The following is a 19,054-nucleotide window of genomic DNA, read 5'->3' on the forward strand; positions in this document are numbered from 1 at the left end:
ACGCTGATCGACCAGAAGAATATCAAGGAAAATGAGAAGATCTACTACTTCCGTAGGTATGTGGATGGAGATGCAAAGAAAGCGATTGATGGCTATTTCCTACTCGGCACCGAGTCTGCCTATGTTGCTGCATGGGAGCTATTGGACGAAAGATATGGAAACCCATTCACAATTGCACAGTCGTACAGAGACAACCTCCACACGTGGCCCAAGATGGGACCTAAGGATAGCCTCGAGCCCAGAAGGTTCACTGATTTTCTCCGCAGTTGTGAGGCCGCTATGACCCACATAAAGTCTCTGGAAATCTTGAATGACTGCAATGAAAACAGGAAGATTCTCTCCAAGCTACCGGACTGGTTAATTGCTAGGTGGAACCGGAAGTCTACTGAACTAGAAGAACGGAACAACCAGTTCCCCACCTTCAGCCAGTTCGTCGCATTTCTAACCAAAGAAGCAAAGATCGCCTGTAACTCCATCACCTCTCTGCAGTCACTCAAGCAAGGCGAAGCTTAGAACCCAAGAGGCAAATGGAATAGAACCGTTGGAGCAAAGGTACTGACAACAAGTTCAGATGAAAAAGAGGTCATGACATGTGTCTTCTGCAAGAAGAATGGGCACACATTGCATAAATGCAGAAAGTTCATGAAGGAGGAAGTTCAAGAGAGAACAACCTTTGTTAAGGAAAACAAGCTGTGCTTTGGTTGTCTCCAGCCTGGCCACTACTCAAAGAAATGCAGCAGCAGAAGTGAGTGTGACGTGTGCCACAAGCGGCACCCTACCTGCCTGCACGCGGATAGAGCCAAAGGTGACAAGAGACCACCACAAGCCAAGGAAAAGCAAAGCCCAAGCAAAGAGGAACCCGAATCATCACCTCCTGAAGAAACGCCCACAGCTGCTACTTCACCCAGAGCAATAGTTGGTGAGGCTGGCACACATACCTCTGCAATACTTCCTGTCTGGCTCTCATCTGCAACTTGCCCAGAACAAGAAGTCCTCGTGTATGCGCTGCTGGACTCTCAAAGTGACTCAACCTTTATTCTAAGTGAAGTAGCTGAAACGCTAAAGACCAACAAAGACCAAGTCAAGCTCAAGCTCACTACGATGACTGCAACCACAACAGTAAACTCTCAAACAGTAAACTCTACAAGTCCGTGGCTTCTACTCCAGAAAGAAGATCTCCCTACCACCAGCCTATACACGGGAGTTCATTCCAGCCAACAGATCTCACATACCAACAAACAAAAAAGCGAAAGCCTGGTCCCACCTGGAGCACCTTCAGAAAAAGATAGCACCTCTACAAGAATGTGAAGTAGGCCTGCTCATCGGGTACAACTGCTCACAAGCCCTTCTACCAAGAGAAGTCGTATCTGGCCAAGCAAACCAGCCCTATGCACAACGCACGGACCTAGGATGGAGCATTGTGGGGTGTGGAAGTCCCTGTGTAGACTATGGAGATGCCATCGGAACGAGTCATCGAATAGTAGTGAGACAAGTGACACCAGATGTTGCTTCTGAGGACAACCCCGTGGGTCATGTGTCTCGAGGTTTGACTGCAGACCAACTTAAGTCCTCAAACTGGTTCACAGGCCCAAAGTTTCTTTGGCAAAAGGGTCCACTCCACAGAGAATGCAAGGTTGGAGAAATCAACGACAATGATCCCGAGCTTCGAAAGGCTCTCGTGTGCAACACTGAGACAAAGGAACAGAGATCTTTATTAGACCACCTGAAGAAGTTCTCGGACTGGACAAGAGCTGTAAAGGCAGTTGCAAGATTACAGCGAATGGCCAAAGAACACAAAGGTCTGAAGCAGCGCACCAATGGAAGTACAAGCATTGAGGAAAGGAAAGAAGCAGACCTTGCCATCATTAAGTTGGCTCAAGAAGAAGCATTCCCAGCTGAGACAAAAAGGCTCAAGCTAAAGAAGGAAGTTGCCAAGACCAAAGAAAGTAAGCTGCAGAAGTTAAGCCCCTTCCTGGACGAAGACGGGATCCTCAGGGTGGGAGGACATCTAGGTCAAGCTGCGCTACACCCGCACATAAAGCATCTGGCAATACTTCCACAGAAAAGCCACATATCAGCCTTACTCATCAAGCACCACCACGAAAAAATACAACACCAAGGACGCGGAATGACGACAAACGCACTCAGAGCAAATGGATAGTGGATCCTGGGATGCAGCAGTGCTGTTTCATCACACATCTACAAATGTGTCAAGTGCCGAATGTACGGACGAACAGACACCACGCAACGAGTGGAGACTAGCAAGAGTCACTGAAGTCTACCCAGGGCAAGATGGTAGGGTCAGAAAGTTGAAGCTACTAGTTAGCCACACCACATTTGATAGCAAAGGGAAAGCTATAACCAGCACAATGTATCTAGAAAGACCTATACACAAAGTCGTTACTTTGATAGAAGCAGATAAGAGTACAGAGTACTACAGTGAGTTTCTTACTTACCGTTCACCCCTGAGAAGGAAACAGTTTTATTTATTTCACACATTGAAAACAATATTTCTTACTTACCTGGTACCTATGATATAGAAGTTTAACTATTGAAAAAAAAAGTAAAGGAAAACTTACCTGTAAACTTACCTTTCTAACTTTGAGAAATATCCTTTGATGATATGGTACCTGCAATAACATTGTTTTTGAGAAATCACACATATTGTTAAGTTTGTGTAATTTGGTGAGAGTGTAAATGTAGCCATTGTAATGACCTTCTTTTCACTCTCACAGATGATAACACCGTTTCTGAATTAGTCGTGGAACTTCGGCATGTTTATTTCGCTCCATGCATAACATGCACATAATCCGACTGACTCTCGTCTACCTTCCCGCTCCCGTGGCTGCTCTGTTTACTATCTCATAACGCCCTGTGTCCTTAAAGGTGTATTCCCCTAATACTGAACATCACATCCCTCCAACATTCCCAAGAAAGTAAACATTACATTCCTAGCTAGGATAGGGGTTGAAGTTTAAACATTACATTCTTGCTATGGGATAGGGGTTGAAGTTTCTTTGTTACAAATCCCACTAGAGGTATCACAACATAAACATTTTTTTTGAATTAACGGCATACAAAATCCAAACTAATGCTCCACTACAACACAGTCCAAGGTGTTATGTTATGGCACAAAATCATTAAGGTACTCTGGCCGCTTCACGGCAACCCTTCTTGGGTAGCGAGGGGTGCCTGAGGTCACTGGGCCTGACGTTGGGTTGGGTTCATCATTGTAAACAAAGTCATTTGGGTCAGTCTCACTCCGCGTGCTGTTGTCCTCTCCCAGTGTACCAGTTGGACCAAGTGTGGGGGACACTCACTTGAAGAGTGACGCATTTCTTGTCACCACCTGCTGCCCCCGTTGAGCAGTGATCATTGTTCCTTTTGCTGCAGTGACTTGAAACGGCTCCGGATGGAAAAAGGACTGGAATTTGTTCTCTGGTCGCAGTCTTTTCACCAGCACATGGTCACCCACTTTCAGAGCAGGGGATGGGCGACAGAAGTGTTTGTCGTGATTCCCTTTCATCTTCTCTTTTGCTTGTGTGTCTCTGGCTCTCATGAGCTTGTCTGGTACTGTGTTTTGGACATTGGGTAGTGTTGTGCGCACCTGCCTGCTAAAGATGGCTGTGGCAGGTGGTTTCCCAGTGGTGCTGTGCAGGGTTGTTCTGTATGCTCTCAGGAAGCGATTCAGTGCTTGTTGATTGTTTTTACATTCAAGTGTGGCAATCTGGATCGTTTTTTTCAATGTTTTCATAAAGCGCTCAACCTCCCCATTTGCTTGGAGCCAATAAGGGGTTATCTTTCTATGGCGGAAGTCTAGGTATGAAGCAAACCTGAAGAAGTCCTCAGAATTGAAAGGAGGACCATTGTCACTCTTGACAACTTCTGGGATTCCAAATAATGAGAACACGCTGTCTAGCTTTGGTATAACAGCTTTTGCAGATGTGGTGGACACCTTCTCCACCACCGGGAACCTTGAATAATCGTCCATCACTACAAGTAAGTACTCTCCATTTGGCAATGAGCAGAAATCCACACTCACCTCAGTCCAGGGTGCAGCTGGAAGGAGAGTCATCTGGAGTGGTGCCTGAGATTGTGTTGTGTTTGTCACTGCTTGACAAGCAAGACAGGTTTTGACGCAGTCTACTGTCTTTTGGTCTATACCAGGGAACCACACTTTTTCCCTCAAAAGTTTTCTTTGTCTTTACCAACCCCTGGTGGCCTTCGTGAGCAATGTCAATCACTCGGTTATGCAGGGATGAGGGTATTACCAGCTTGTTACCTCTGAGAAGGAGATCAGATGTGGACACCATGAGCTCTGACCTCTGTGCATGAAAACATCGGAGGAGTGATTTTTGGGCTGGAGACATGTCTGCTGTCTGTTCCAGAAGAGTGTGCCACTGTCCTGTTCTGGCTGCAGCTATGACCTGCTGGAGGCATGGGTCAGACTGTTGGGCAGTGTGGATCTCCTGCAGTGTCATAGCGCGGGGAACATCATGGTCAATGATGAAACGCACGTGTGCTTCAGCCAGCTTGGTGGCATGTGTGCTATTCGACTCGTGTGTGGGGACTGGGTGTCTGGAGAAGTAGTCTGCTGGGTTACCAACACCTGCCTTGTAGGTCACAGAGAAGTTGGAAGTTCTGTAGCTTTAGTAGCCAGCGTTCAATTCTGGGAGGGGGAGAGGAAGATGGCTTGTTAAACATGGGCACCAGCGGCTTGTGGTCAGTAACCGCTGTGAATGGGCATCCGAGTAGATATAGCTGGAAATGAAGGCAATCCCAGATTATAGCTAAAGCCTCCCTCTCAGTCTGAGTATCGCTGTTCTACAGGTGACAGTGTTTTGCTGGCATAGGCAAGTGTGTGCAGTGTGCCATCAGAGTCCGTTTGGGTAAGAACAGCCCCTAGGCCTACAGGGCTTGCGTCCACAACAACTTCTGTGTGTTTCGATTGGTCCAAATAGGCCATGACTGTGGCGCTGCTCAGTGCATTTTTGAGTTTGTCAAAAGCTGTCTGGTGGGTTGGGGACCAGTTCCACAGCTGGTCTTTCTTTGTGAGCTCTCTGAGAGGCTGTGTCAGGGAGGCTAGACCTGGAATGAAACGACCACAGTATGTGACAAGGCCAAGGAAACTTCTGACCTCTCCTGGGTTCCGTGGGGCTGGAGTCTCCATGACTGCAGCCACCTTCCTGGGGTCCACTGAGATGCCTTGACCTGAGAATACGAACCCGAAAAACTCCCACCTTGGTCTTGTTGAAGTCACATTTGTCAGCATTGAGTGTGAGGTTACATTCACTGAGACGCGTAAGGACCGCCTCTAGGCTCTTGTCATGTTCTTCTTGGCTAGTGCCATACACCAGCATGTCATCACTGACGTTCAGAACACCCGGGATGTCAGACAGTGTCTCTCTAATGGTGTTTTGGAAAATCTCTCCCGCTGAAGATATCCCAAAGTTGAGTCGTTTGTAGCGCCTCAGGCCCACATGTGTTGTGAAGGTTGTTATGTAGTGGGAGTCAGGAGGGAGTTCAATCTGGTGGTAGCCAGCTGTCAGATCAAGTGTGTAAAACACTTTTGCCCCATTGAGGTCTGCTAGAATGTCGTCCACTGTGGGAGTGAGGTGCCTCTCAGGCTTGATGGCTTCGTTTGGGCGTCTCATGTCAACACACAGTCTGATTTTTCCTGGTTGTTTGGGCTTTGGAGTTACTACCACCGGAGAGACCCATAGCGTGGGGCCTTCAACACGTTCGATGATGTCTAGTGCCTCTAGTTTCTCCAGCTCCTGTTCCACTAGCTGTCTCATGTGGAAGGGCATGCACCTGTGTTGTTGAACCACTGGTTGCACTGTAGTGTCAATGTGGATTTTCACTTGGTGATCCTTGAGCTTTCCAATGCCTTGAAAAACGGTGGGGAATTTTTTTTGGAGCATGAGCAGCACACATACATTGTTGACCAGGCGGACTAGGTCGAGGGCAACTGCTGTCTGGCAGCTTACTACAGGAATCGCTGGCTTGTCGACCACGAAGAATGTTTCTCTGACAATTCTGTCTCGGAAGCTGAGTTGTGAGCAGAATTGCCCGCGCATTGGCAGAGGCGTGCGGGAGCCATAAGCAAAAATCTGGACTGATGTGTTCTGCAGTACTGGGTGGGCTGGGAGTGATTGAAATGTGCAATAGTCCATTACATTGTCTGAGGCTCCTGTATATACCAGCACTTCGAGAGGCGACCCATTTATCAGAATGGTCTGTTTTGGCACTGTGATAGCTGGGTCTTTCAGTGTAAAAAGATATCTGGGGGAGTGGTCTGTGCTGTCTTCATTGGGACGCGGTGAGTGGGCATTTGATTTTGAGTGTCATCTGACTGTTGACATTGTACATAGTTCATACTCCGTCTTGGGCGCGACCGGCACATTTTTGAGAAATTATTTTGTTTGCCACAATTGCGACGTGCAAGCCCACGTGCTGGGCAGTCACCTTGATGAGGGAATGAGCCACCGCAGTTGAAGCACTCACATCCATGCGCGCCTGGGGCCGTATGTGTAGGCTGCCGGGCAGAATGAGCAGGTTGCCTAGCCCGCTGATTCCTGCGCTCTCGGTGGCGCAGAGCCAAAATACCATCTGAAACGGTGTCTGATCGTTTCTCCATTTCACATGCTTGTTGTTCAGACACTTCTTCCAGCCTGGCTAGTTCCAGGAGTTTTGTCAGATTCACCGTGGGATCAGTGAGAGCTTTTCTCCTAAGCTTGTGCGATACGCAGGTTTGCACAATGTGGCCTCTTATTTCTGCGTCAACATCAGAGAACTCACAGGATACTGCAAGTGTGCATAAGCGGACATAGTATTCTCCAACGGTTTCATTTTGAGACTGTGTAGATTGCCTAAACTTGTACACCTCAAAATCCACATTCCTCTTTGGTGAAAAATAAGTCTCAAGTGCCTTAACGGCTTTATCAAAGTCTTTAGCATCTCCCTTATCAGGCAGCGTCACAAAAATGTCATATACCTGTTCGCCCGCATAATGAAGTAGCATGGCACCTTTCCTAGTATTGTCTTTGATGTCCATGGCCAACAAGAAATTTTCGAAACAAGCCTTCCATTTCTCCCATCTAGGTCCCAACGTCCCCGGGGCACCTCCATGGATATCAAACGCCGGGAATGCGTCGCTCGACGTGAAAAACTTTGCCATGATGAGATGGCGGATGACTTGGATGAACTTGTTGATTCGTGCTAGCTAGCTCAGCTAATGCAGTTAGCTGAATGTTACTACCCTTTTGTTACTACTGATTAGAGTTCATAATTCAATTCCACAGTGCAGGTTCCGTCAATCCACAAAGTCCTCGTCGCCATTGTAATGACCTTCTTTTCACTCTCACAGATGATAACACCATTTCTGAATTAGCCGTGGAACTTCGGCATGTTTATTTCACTCCATGCATAACGTGCACATAATCCGACTGACTCTCGTCTACCTTCCCGCTCCCGTGGCTGCTCTGTTTACTATCCCATAACTCCCTGTGTCCTTAAAGGTGTATTCCCCTAATACTGAACATCACAGCCATAATGTTATTTACATTTCATATTAATGGTTGATTCCATGCTTGGTTTGTACGTTGTTTGTTCGTTGGTTGTTGGGTGACACATGGTTTGATGTGTTTGTGATTGTTTCCATGTGTGCATTTGGGTCTGGTCTCGCATTGTTTGGGAGACGTGCTTTCGCCTACTTTTCCGGCCGCGCGCTTCCGCCTGCTTCCTAGTGGGATGATGCGTGGACTTTCGGGTGGCCCGCGGTCTTTCTCGTTGTTCGCGGGCATCGTGGCTTAATGTTTGTCACGGAAGCTATAAGGACATCAAAGACAATCATTGCAAGTTTCACGGACAATTCCCTCATTCTGGCATGCAGCCGACGAGGTACGTTATGTATGTTATGTGTAGCCCATGTGATGTGCGGTCTGATTTTATGTTAATTGTGCTAATTGTATTGTTCCGTTTTGTGTTACAAGTTTTTACGATGTTGATGGAGATTTGGAGACTTCATTAAACCTGTTCAAGAAAGCTACTTGTGTTTGCCGTGCCTTGGGGGGATTTACAATCATAATACATGAAGCTTTCGAATGTAAACAAATTCATGGGACCAGTGTGATAGTTTGCTTTGGGAGATTAACATTGGCTAATCTGTGCTAGTAGGTGATGAATAAATTGTCACAGTTGCTGTGGATGTTTTTGAACCACTAAAGTTAACTAAATTGTAGCAAACTACTTTCATTACTTGTGTGTGGACTAACTAGCCAAAATCATTTACAACTACTGACAACTGACTGATGGGCCAATCGGGGTAACTCGAGTAGATTATGCAATAAGTACCAATGGTTCAACTGTCAACTGAAGGATTGATTGAGAATAAACACCGAACTATAATTGCAAGACTCAATAAACAGCATCCAATGAATAATAACCATATTAAATTAAATTGCCAAATCAAAGTGTATCCAAAGTGCCTATTCTGTGTGTACAGCCATCATTAAATGTACAAAATTATGCTATTCCCTTACCAAGTGTCAAAATGTCCCACTCATTTTTTTTTTTATTGGTAAAACATCCCCCTCAGGGCTGAAGGGGTGAAGTGTCCCTATTACCATGACACTCGTGACATTGACATTCCGCAATAAGTTGTTTTTTTCTGACTGAATTAACATAATTATATTATATATATTTACAATGAAACAGTCTAAAAAAAAGTACATTTTCAGTTACATGACAGCACATTACATGGGAGCAAAGTTACATAAATTGCTAACACACAATATATATACCTTGTGTTTAGAGTGCATGGAGAAATGAAAACTCTCCTGGAAGAAATCATGAACGCTTGTGGTCATCTTTCGAACATGGGATAGTGGTGCATTCCAGCATCTTGTGGCTGAAATGAGTATTACAACAACAAACAACGATCCTGATAAAAAATATACATATATATATTTTTTTTTTCACCTGCCAATTTTTTTCACCTGTTTTCACAGATGAAAAAAAGTATCTTAGAAAAATGATCCTGGCAAAAAAAAAAATTTCACCTGGCAAAACTTTTTTTCACCTGGCAAGACTTTTTTTTTCCCAGCTGTTTCGCAGATGAAAGACAAATTAAAGAACTATAAAGATTATCCTGGCAAAACCTTTTTTTTCACCTGTTCTTAAGTCATAAACACAGGGGAGAAGATAGTTTAGATCAGACTTAGGAAGTCGATCACAAGAATATATATATTCTCTCAGGGCTTCCGTAACTCTCATATGCAGAATGTACGGAAATTGGTTTTGCCCTATTGCGGTGATAAGATGGCTGGATAGCAGGCTTTTCCGACAGCCCTTGATAGTGTTTGTGTAGGAGCTGTGGACTTCGGGTGTCCATGGTGATAGCCGGAGAAGAACCGTTGTTTCTGTGATGATGGATGGCTGATGATTATAGCAGGCTTTCCGGAGAACATCGGGTGTGCTGAAGCAGACTCGGTGGACTTCGGGTTGCTTTAGTAATAGCCGGAGGAGAACCGCTTCGACGGAGTTGGTTCAGCGGTTCAACTTGGAAAATGGATTCACGCTTGGACATGCTATAGTGGGGGCAATGCGGAAACAATACACAAAATTGTCATGTGTGTTCAGGTCTCGGTGTGTTGAGACAGCAGAGTATAATGCTAGCGCTGTATTCTGACCACAAAAATTACTGAACAAGTTTGTAATACCAAAAAAAAAAAATAGCAACATAAGGTTAAAATAAAAGATTACAAAAATTATTAGTGGTGAACTGGCGTGCAATGGCTAGAACGATGTTTTGGACTTCCTTACGGTCTTTGAATGTTGCTTTCTTGATGATCTTCTCACTCATCAGCAGAAGTTGAAAATACAAGCCCAAATTCAAAAAGGGCGCGGCGAAAAACGGTCTTAAAACCAGGGCCGGACGTATAAAGCTCTGGACCCCAGCAGGGAAATAAGGAAAGCCACCTGAAGGAGTAAACAACTTTTATAGCTGTAGGCGGATCTTTAACGAAAGGTGACACTTTTGCAGACTTTTGAAAGAATGTCCGTGTTTCTTTTTATAAGCAGAAAGGAAAAAAATAATACTGTCTTATTTTCAAATGAAAAAGAATACCTTTGTTGAGGAAATTTGAAGGCTAAGCACCCCCCCCCCTTTTTTTTCTTCCCGATTGTACTTGGCCACTTACCCGACTCTTCCGAGCTGTCCCGGTCGCTGCTCCAACCCCTCTGCCGATCCGGGGACGGCTGCAGACTACCACATGCCTCGCCCCGATAATGTGGAGTTGCCAGCCGCTTCTTTTCACCTGATAGTGAGGAGTTTTCCTCAGGGGGACCTAGCGCGTGGGAGGATCACTCTATTCCCCCCCGAACAGGCGCCCCGACCAACCAGATAGGGCGCTAGTGCAGTGACCAGGACACACACCCACATCCGGCTTCCCACCTGCAGAAACGACCAACTGTGTCTGTAAGGACGCCCCACCAAACCGGAGGTAACACGGGGATTCGAACCGGTGAACCCCTTGTTGGTATGCAACAGAATAGACCACTACGCTACCCGGACGCCCTTACACACTTTTAATTAGCCTAGATACTCAATCATTGCTGTCGTCGAGGTTGACAAATCATGTAAATCTATGGGCAAACACTATGAAATTGCATAGTATTAATCACACAAGTGATTACAGAATGAACCAAATAAAACGTTAATTCTCGAAGCTAAGTATATTAAATTTCAATTTTAAAAGCCATTAGTATTCAAATCATTACTTGATAATGCATTAAATGATTAATTTTAAAGAAATCAATACAATAATGGTCATTTGGCTATGTCAATAATTCAGACGCTTGTCCTGTTGAAAACGGTCAGGAGATGGCGTGGTCACACGGCGTGTGCCGTGGCGTGTGGCGTGTGTGGTCACACGGTGAACAATGTGTTACATCTGAATTTTAATAACTCAGTCATTTTATATCGCAAATATATGGGAGTTTAACGCTTCTTCGTGGAAACAGTTGTAAGCGGTTCAGATAATGGATGGACAGAAGGTTATTTTACTAGAAGGTTAAGCACTTAACATAAATTCAGACAAGTACAGAAGTAGGGAAAGTTAAAATTATCCAAGGAACTCTAAAAAAACATTATGATCTTAGATAAGATTATCACCATTTGGCAAAGGCTCCAATGAGTGGGTCTGGATGTGTGTGTGTGTGTGTGTGTGTGTGTGTGTGCGCGAGAGAGAGAGAGAGAGACACACACACAGACAGACAGACAGACAGACAGACAGACAGACAGAGACAGAAACAGAGAGAGAGTTGATCAATTCAAGTCATTGTCCTGTCTCCATCATATGGTGAGGTGAGAGTTCCTGTCTTGTGTGGGAACGAGATTAAATCTTCTTCCTGTGATCAATGGTGATGATGACCGGGAAAGGTCGTTAAGTGGTCCATGTGAATCTGATAACCATGTCTGGTTAACGTCAGTTTGGCACCTTGATGTGAGGTGAATTGGAAACCACTTGTGTGTGAGTTTGCCCTTGTGCACGCACAAGGAGAATGTCAGATTAAACCGCATACTATATACTATTTCTGGAAGAATCCAAACTCGTATGCCTGAGATTGCTACATTTCAGATGCTCTTCAAAAAGCATTGTATGAAATGATTCTGCATTATACATTCTGATAAGACTAGTAAAGACAGTGATGGTGAGTAAACACATTTATTTTTGGTGTTATGTCTGATATGCAGGGAGAGCTGCACATTTTCAGTTCAATTCAATTCAATTTATTATCATTAAAAACAATGTGCGGGCACATGTTAAAAATTAAATAAGGGATGCGGCTTCGCCAAACAGCGCAAGACAGACATAGACAAACACCGTATAAGATATATACAGACGAAGACCACAACATTTCATTTGCATTTCATATGTTGACACTAGCTGGTGCTGTCATCCAAACCACCATAGAACGTGTAAACCATATTATTTATTTATTTATTTTCTAATTGTTTAACTTATCTATTTTTTTTGTTGTTTCTTTTGTTTCCTTTTTCGTGTTTATATTTAACCTACTGTAATGTGGTTTAATTCTGTTCTGAGAAGGGGCCTGTGGGACAGGGTGGGAGTAGATAGAAGGGAGCAGGATGTGGGTAAATGGGATCTGGGGATGCTAAAATGTAAAAAAAAATATATATATCATAGTCTTTCAACTGTAATTGTTCAGTTCGATTTGTTTTCCCTTAAAAAAACAAACAAACAAAAAAAAGAACGTGTAAACCAACTCTGGACCCTCGTTCACTTTCGTGCCGAGGGTGCAGAGTTTGGGTTTCTAGACGGGGACCTTCTGGACACCTTGACACCCGGCTTTACTTTAAAGATGTCTTTCATCACTAACAGAGAATGTGGAAAACAAACGATGTCCTCAGTTTTAATCATGCATTTGTCAAACCAGGAGCTCCAGTACATTCTTCCACATCATTACTCTGATGAAATATGAGTTGTCTTAGGTACACTAGAGACTGATCCAGATCACCTGTGTCTCATAAATAAGGTTAATGGTTTTGGAGCCTGGAGTGAGACACCCAAGTGAAAATGACTATTTCTGGAACAAAGTATTCACCATTTTGAAAAAGTAGTCCCTACTCTATAAAAGACTGCTTGTATGAAAATAAAATGGATTCAGGAAACACATTGATTATTACTTATTGTTATTCATATTATTCATTATATTCTATTATCTATGAGATTTGTGAGGATGTCATCTATATTTCAAAAGTAACTTTTTTTTAAATAGATGACAAATAAGTTAAATTATCTGATCCCACTCCCACATAACACACTAGGTAGATTTCCCAGACAGCTGTTCAATATGATACTCAATTGGCAGACCCCACAATCAGTCTGACCAGTGTACACATAAATTAATGAATAAATAAATACACATAAATGACGCATAACAAGAAACTACAAACAGCCTTTCATGTTCAACCTGGATAATACTAAATGAATGGTGTCTTTGTCTCAGCGGTCTTCAGTAAAACTCCTACTACAGACTGTAAATACAGATGCTTGCAAACCTCTGCTGAAAATATTTGGCTGCCTTACTTATTTATTCCAAGAGGCAATTTCATCCCTTGTAGAACCGTCATTCCTGCCACAGGCAAAGTCTGAGAGGAAGCATGCAGTGGTAACAAGGACGACGACAAAGTCTTTGCACGTGTCTTACTTCTGTATGCATGGATAAATCAGTTGTGAAGGTGAACCTTGGCAGGGTTGCATGTCTGGGCTTTTAAAATGCCCACCCACTTGCAAAAGTGGAACAGCACGGGTCACAGATGAACAAATAACATGGAAACATATTGGTATATAAGGGTTGTGTGCAAAACATGACCATCACTTTGATATGAAGGTAAAGGTTATGCATTGCCTAAGATCTCTAACTGAAAGCGCATTTAAAAAAATATTCATTTTTGGGAGAAAAAATATTGCTCCCCCCCTTTTTTTTTTCTTTCTTCCTTTCCTTTTACTTCCCCCAATTGCACTTTGCCAATTACCCGACTCTTTCGAGCCATCCCAGTCACTGCTCCTCCCCCTCTGCTGATCCGGGGAAGGCTGCAGACTACCACATGCCTCCTCTGATACATCTGAAGTCACCAGCCACTTCTTTTCACCTGACAGTAAGGAGTTTCACCAGGGGGTCATAGCGCGTGGGAGGATCACGCTATTCCCCCCAGTCCCCCCCGAACAGACGCCCTGACTGACCAGAGGAGGCGCTAGAGCAGCGACCAGGACACACCCACATCTGGCTTCCCACCTGCAGACTCAGCCAATTGTGTCTGTAGGGAACAAGCCGGAGGCAACAGGGGGATTTGAACTGGCGATCCCCGTGTTGGTAGGCAATGGAATAGACCACTACATTATCCGGATGCCCCAAAAATATTGCGTTTAGTTCATAACTAAAGCTAATTGACATATATAACCAGTCTGTTATTAAAGCTTTGCCCTCAAGGGACTAAAGACAACAACTAAACTTGTGAGGTAGCAGAATTTGTTTTGTTATTTTTCATTTTTCATTATGAGTGATTGCCACCTTTGTTCAAATCGTGTGCGTACCTTATTTTTAGGTAAATTCGTCAACAGTTTATGTATTTGTTTGACTGCAAGGCCTATTAGTTTTCTAGGTTAATTATGTTTAGTCTGTTTCAGTGACTTATTAGTTTTAATTAAGTTTTTGTTTTCAGTTCTGGCCCCAGGTTTCAGCAGTTTCCCGTTTTAAATCAAACCTTTTATTATTCCCCTCTAACAGAGCCAGGCCTTGGCCCACTATAAGGGAACCAAACATGCCAAGAAGCTAAAAGCCCTGGACTCTCCCAAAAGCAAGCTTAAAAGCTCCATGGTCACGAAGGAAACCATGAGCCAGGAGATCGCCAAGGGCATTAACACGTTGCAGATCCACAACGGCACCGAAAGGAAAGGTAGGTTGCTTCTTTACAACCTGTTTCAAACTTCAAAACACAATTTCTGTTTTGTTGGCATTTAGTCCATATGTCAGCATCAAAATCCTGTTTATCGACCATGTAGGTTTGCATGCACATGGAATTTGACTTCAGTTTCATGGCTCTCTCAGTGTACTTAACATAGAATAACAACAATACAACACAACAGTCTTTTACTGGAGAATTAATCATGAATATGTTGAATCCACAATGGTTTGTGGAGTGAATACACAAACCATTTAGTTATCACATTACATTTGTTTTATTTAGCAACTTGGTGTCTACTCTGGTGTTTGACTGACTCATGAACATGATTTCATTCTTAGGTTATCCAGTTGGCAAACGGGCTTCTACAATTTGAGTCCTGAGTAAAATGAAATTTGTATTCAATTTCAAAGTTGCTATTATATCGTCATTAAGGTCATTTTTGCTGATGTGTATTCCCGTAAACTGTATATGTCTACACCTTTTGTTTATAATGAGGAATTTCCTGAAAGACATTGCTAATCTCATGGGATTACTTGGTCAAAAAGAGTGCTGGACAAGAACGAGACACAGAATGTAATAAATGATTTATTTGCCCTCCTGCACATAAATCCTTTCTATTCTCCAAAAACACCACTTACAAGCCTTACCCTTTCTCTCTCTGCTGGAGTTCTCTGGCCCGGTGAGACTCTTCCCTTCAGACTGCAGGGATCTTAGATTGGAAACACACTGGGAGCTCTCTGAGAGCTCTGAACCTCTATCAGCACACAAACTTTCACAGGTATTTGAACGTGGAGCTCATATTCTGAGCTCATACCACAGCCAAGACTGTTTGCTTTGTGACTTGTTTGGTCCAAATTTAAAGAATGAACAGTTCAACCGTAACTGTTCAGATCATTCAAGGTTACTTTTAAGGAATAAGAATTGTAGTTTTGGGGTTTTGCACAATGGCCAATGCGTGCAAACAAAGGGCAAATACAACATAATTACAAAACTGAAAACATAACAAATTACAAAACACAAAAAAAACGTGTAAAAGTGAACTTATAAAAGGAGACATAAATTAAAAAGAAACTGCAAACAAAAAGCAGAACAACTGCAAATCATATAAACAATATAAAAAAAGGCCACCAGAACCCACACCAATGTTTCTGTATGACTGACTGTATAAACAGTAGAGGAACAAGTCGCTACGGCAACCTGCAGCTCATATGATGACATTAAGGCATAAGGTTTTTTAAAGTAGCACCACGTAGCTTTTTGCTTAACAAATCATCATTAAATCAACATTGGGAGTATAATGTGATGTCTAGGGAAGAATGAAGATCACCATTCAGACATGTTCCCAATGCATTTTGTCTGCCACCGTGCACCAAACCTACTGAGAAGTATAGCGATTGCTTTACAGCACACTTATTAGTATAAAAAAAAATTTTCTCAATGCATGCTCAATAATCCAGGTATAGAAATCCCACAAAGGTTGAATCAATTCATCTGGACACCAAGTTAAAGGATCTTGAAAGATCCCTGAAAGTCAGTAGCCATTTTTTTTCAAGAATGAGGATGTGCACATCCTTGATGGGAAGGATGTTACCTCTTCCCTGAACTGAGGGGGGAAGCTAAGAATACATCTGTCACCATTTTACAATGCTGTGATTGCATCTATTCCTCCATCCTCTGTGAATAGTACATGTGACCATTCTAACACTAATTAATGGTCACAGCAATTATTCTTTATAAGGCTTGGGATATCTGCAGTCAGGCGAAGAACTGATCAAGTCACTTAAATGAGTGATGAAATGCTTTTCCGCTAAACTTGGTCTCCAGATTCAACTGTTCTGATGATATAGCAATTTTACTTTACCTTGTCTGTGAACATAGCTCCTCTTCTTCCATGATGGTCTTTTGAGCCACGGCTTGTAAATAAATATAGTACATATCTTGTTAGTACGCTATGGAGAGACAAGACTAGAACAAAACCTAGTATATGGCTGGACCGTGTATGGTCAAATGTTTGAAATTGTGGCCAGTTGTTACAGGGATAGTCAGTGGTAGTGTCCATAATGTGAATTCCTGGATATTAAATGTTCATCTTCTATTTTCTGTAATGGTCCCAGTAATGTGTTTTTAAAATGTACTAAAGTAGCATATCGTATGACATGGTTAAGCTACGTTTGAGTAAAAAAAAAAGGCTATAAATGCAGTTGCAAGAACAATACTTTCCACTCATATCTTGGGATGATTAATTTGAAAGAAAATTTAATCTCATTGTAATTATAACTATTCTAATTCTGTTAACTCCCCCTGCCTCTTTCATCAGTTTCTATCTGCGGATGGCCCTCGTTTTTCTAAGACTCACTCTGTATTGAGTGTGTTTATTTTATTTTATTTTTAATTTGTTTGTTATTTATCTCCGCACTCTCTCTCTCATACCTCTTGGCACATGGAGAGTCGCTTTCTCTCCTACTCTGCTCTATGCTGGTCTGTTACAGCGTGTAACCAGACGTTGAAAGAGCAGCAAAATATTCAATTTTTAGCATTTCAGTAGTGTCCCTGAGCAGCAATATATTCCGTTCGTTAGCATGTGATGAATGTGAAATGAGCCAGAATCACTGCACCAATCCATTTTGAAAGAGCAACAGCTAATAGAGATACTCCCAATTCCATGTTTACCAGTGACGTTGTTGGTCGGCTGACCAATCGTGTCACTTAAAGTGATGTCGCTGGTCACCTGATCCAGTAGCCCAATCATGTAAACATGATCACTCAGTCACTGTAACATGGTTGCTCAGGGACATTCACATTTGTAGGGCTGGCCTGCTGGTCTGGTCCAGCAAAAAAAAAAAAAAAAAAAAAAGCGTTTTGGTTGTCTTTACAACAGTAAAGTAACAGTAATCTAAAAGACATTGCTGAAATCCAAAATGTTACCCGCCGCTGCTTTAATGACTCTTTTAAAATTGATTTTGGTTATGTAGATATATTACAGCTAGCTTGCCTGAAATTTATCTATGGCAGCTAGCAAGGCCCTCGTCTCATCTAGTGTATATGTAATACCCCTGGAACACGGGAAGAAATGAATACAGGACAGCTGCTGGCTCCTCATCAACTGTATTAATCGTATTAATGACCCAAAATACAAATCCCAACCTAAAATAATACTATTTAGTTACCGCGCCTGCAAATATAACACATAAATTCAGACATGCACACAAGCATGCATTCACATGCATGCACACAAGCGGCGGGAGCGAAGACGCACACTGTGCATGTCTTGATCACGCACCAACCTTATGCACACACCATGTATTCTGCACCAGCAGCAGCCACGATCACGTTCTCATGTCATGCACACATCATGCACTCGGCGCCAGTAATATACGCTTCCAAAAACTGTGCTCAACAAAACACACCTCAACATATTGATAACTACACACTGTCTTCTGAGAATATAACAAAGCGAACAAACAATCACCACCACTTCACATTGGTCACACACTGGACACGGCTTGGCTCGCGGCCATGCCAGCTAGCTAACCCCTGTGCTAGCGAGCCTATGCTAGCGAGCCAGCCCTGCACGCACTCGACTCCGTTCCAAACTAAACATCCTTATTTACGGTAAGCTAATGAATCCATAGTGGTCCATAAACATGTATACACTGATAATGAACTGTAATCATATATACTTTTCATCCTTACCTGGAACAGGAGAAGAAATGAATACAGGTCAGCTGATTGCTCTTCATCAACTGTATTAATGATGAGAGCCCCCAGCGCGCCCTCTAGTCACATCTCCTCAGACATGAGAAATTGAAACTGATTGAAACTGAAACTGAACATATAGCTTTGGTCTCATAATCAGGAGATATCATTACATTACAGTCATTTAGCCGACACTTTTATCCAAAGCAACTTACAATAAATGCATTTAACGTAGGAAATCAGGAGAACTACTAGTCATCAGAGGTCATAAGTGCATCTAAACAAGCATCTAAGAGCAAAACCAGTGCTTAAGTAAAAGTGCAAGAAAGAGTTTTTTTTTTAAATGAGTGAATACAATACGTTCTAAGAACAAGTAACAGGGTAGTAGTTCTTAAAGAGGTGTGTTTTCAACCTGCGCCAAAAGATGGGCAGCAACTCCGCTGTCCTGACATCAGTGGGGAGTTCATTCCACCACTGTGGGGCCAGGACAGAAAAGAGCCGTGACCGGGTCGATCGGCAGCAAGGGCCTTTGAGCGATGGGGCAACCAGGCGTCCCAAGGCAGCAGAGTGAAGTGGTCGGGCGGGGGTGTAGGGCTTGACCATGGCCTGGATAGGAAGGAGCTGTTCCATTCACTGCCCTGTAGGCTAACACCAGAGTCTTAAACTGGATGCGAGCAGCTACTGGGAGCCAGTGTAGGGACATAAGAAGGGGAGTTGTGTGGGAGAACTTAGGGCGGTTGAACACCAGACGAGCTGCAGCTTTCTGAACAAGCTCCAGAGGTCTGATGGCCGACGCTGGGGCGCCAGCAAGGAGGGAGTTGCAGTAGTCCAGCCGTGAGATGACCAGAGCCTGGATGAGCACCT

At 43.3% G+C, this 19,054-nt stretch overlaps 1 protein-coding gene across 1 annotated transcript in view; it reads left to right on the forward strand.

The window, feature by feature from the left end:
- znf385d (zinc finger protein 385D) overlaps positions 1-19,054 on the forward strand; it is a 190,692-nt gene that overhangs the window by 131,452 nt on the left and 40,186 nt on the right. Inside the window, exon 4 of the mRNA XM_056286291.1 lies at positions 14,317-14,485. Within this exon, the coding sequence (XP_056142266.1) occupies positions 14,317-14,485 (169 nt within the window). The remainder of the gene's footprint in view (positions 1-14,316; positions 14,486-19,054) is intronic.

Source organism: Lampris incognitus, chromosome 9, assembly GCF_029633865.1.
Source record: "Lampris incognitus isolate fLamInc1 chromosome 9, fLamInc1.hap2, whole genome shotgun sequence".
NCBI classification, from domain to species: Eukaryota; Metazoa; Chordata; class Actinopteri; order Lampriformes; family Lampridae; genus Lampris; species Lampris incognitus.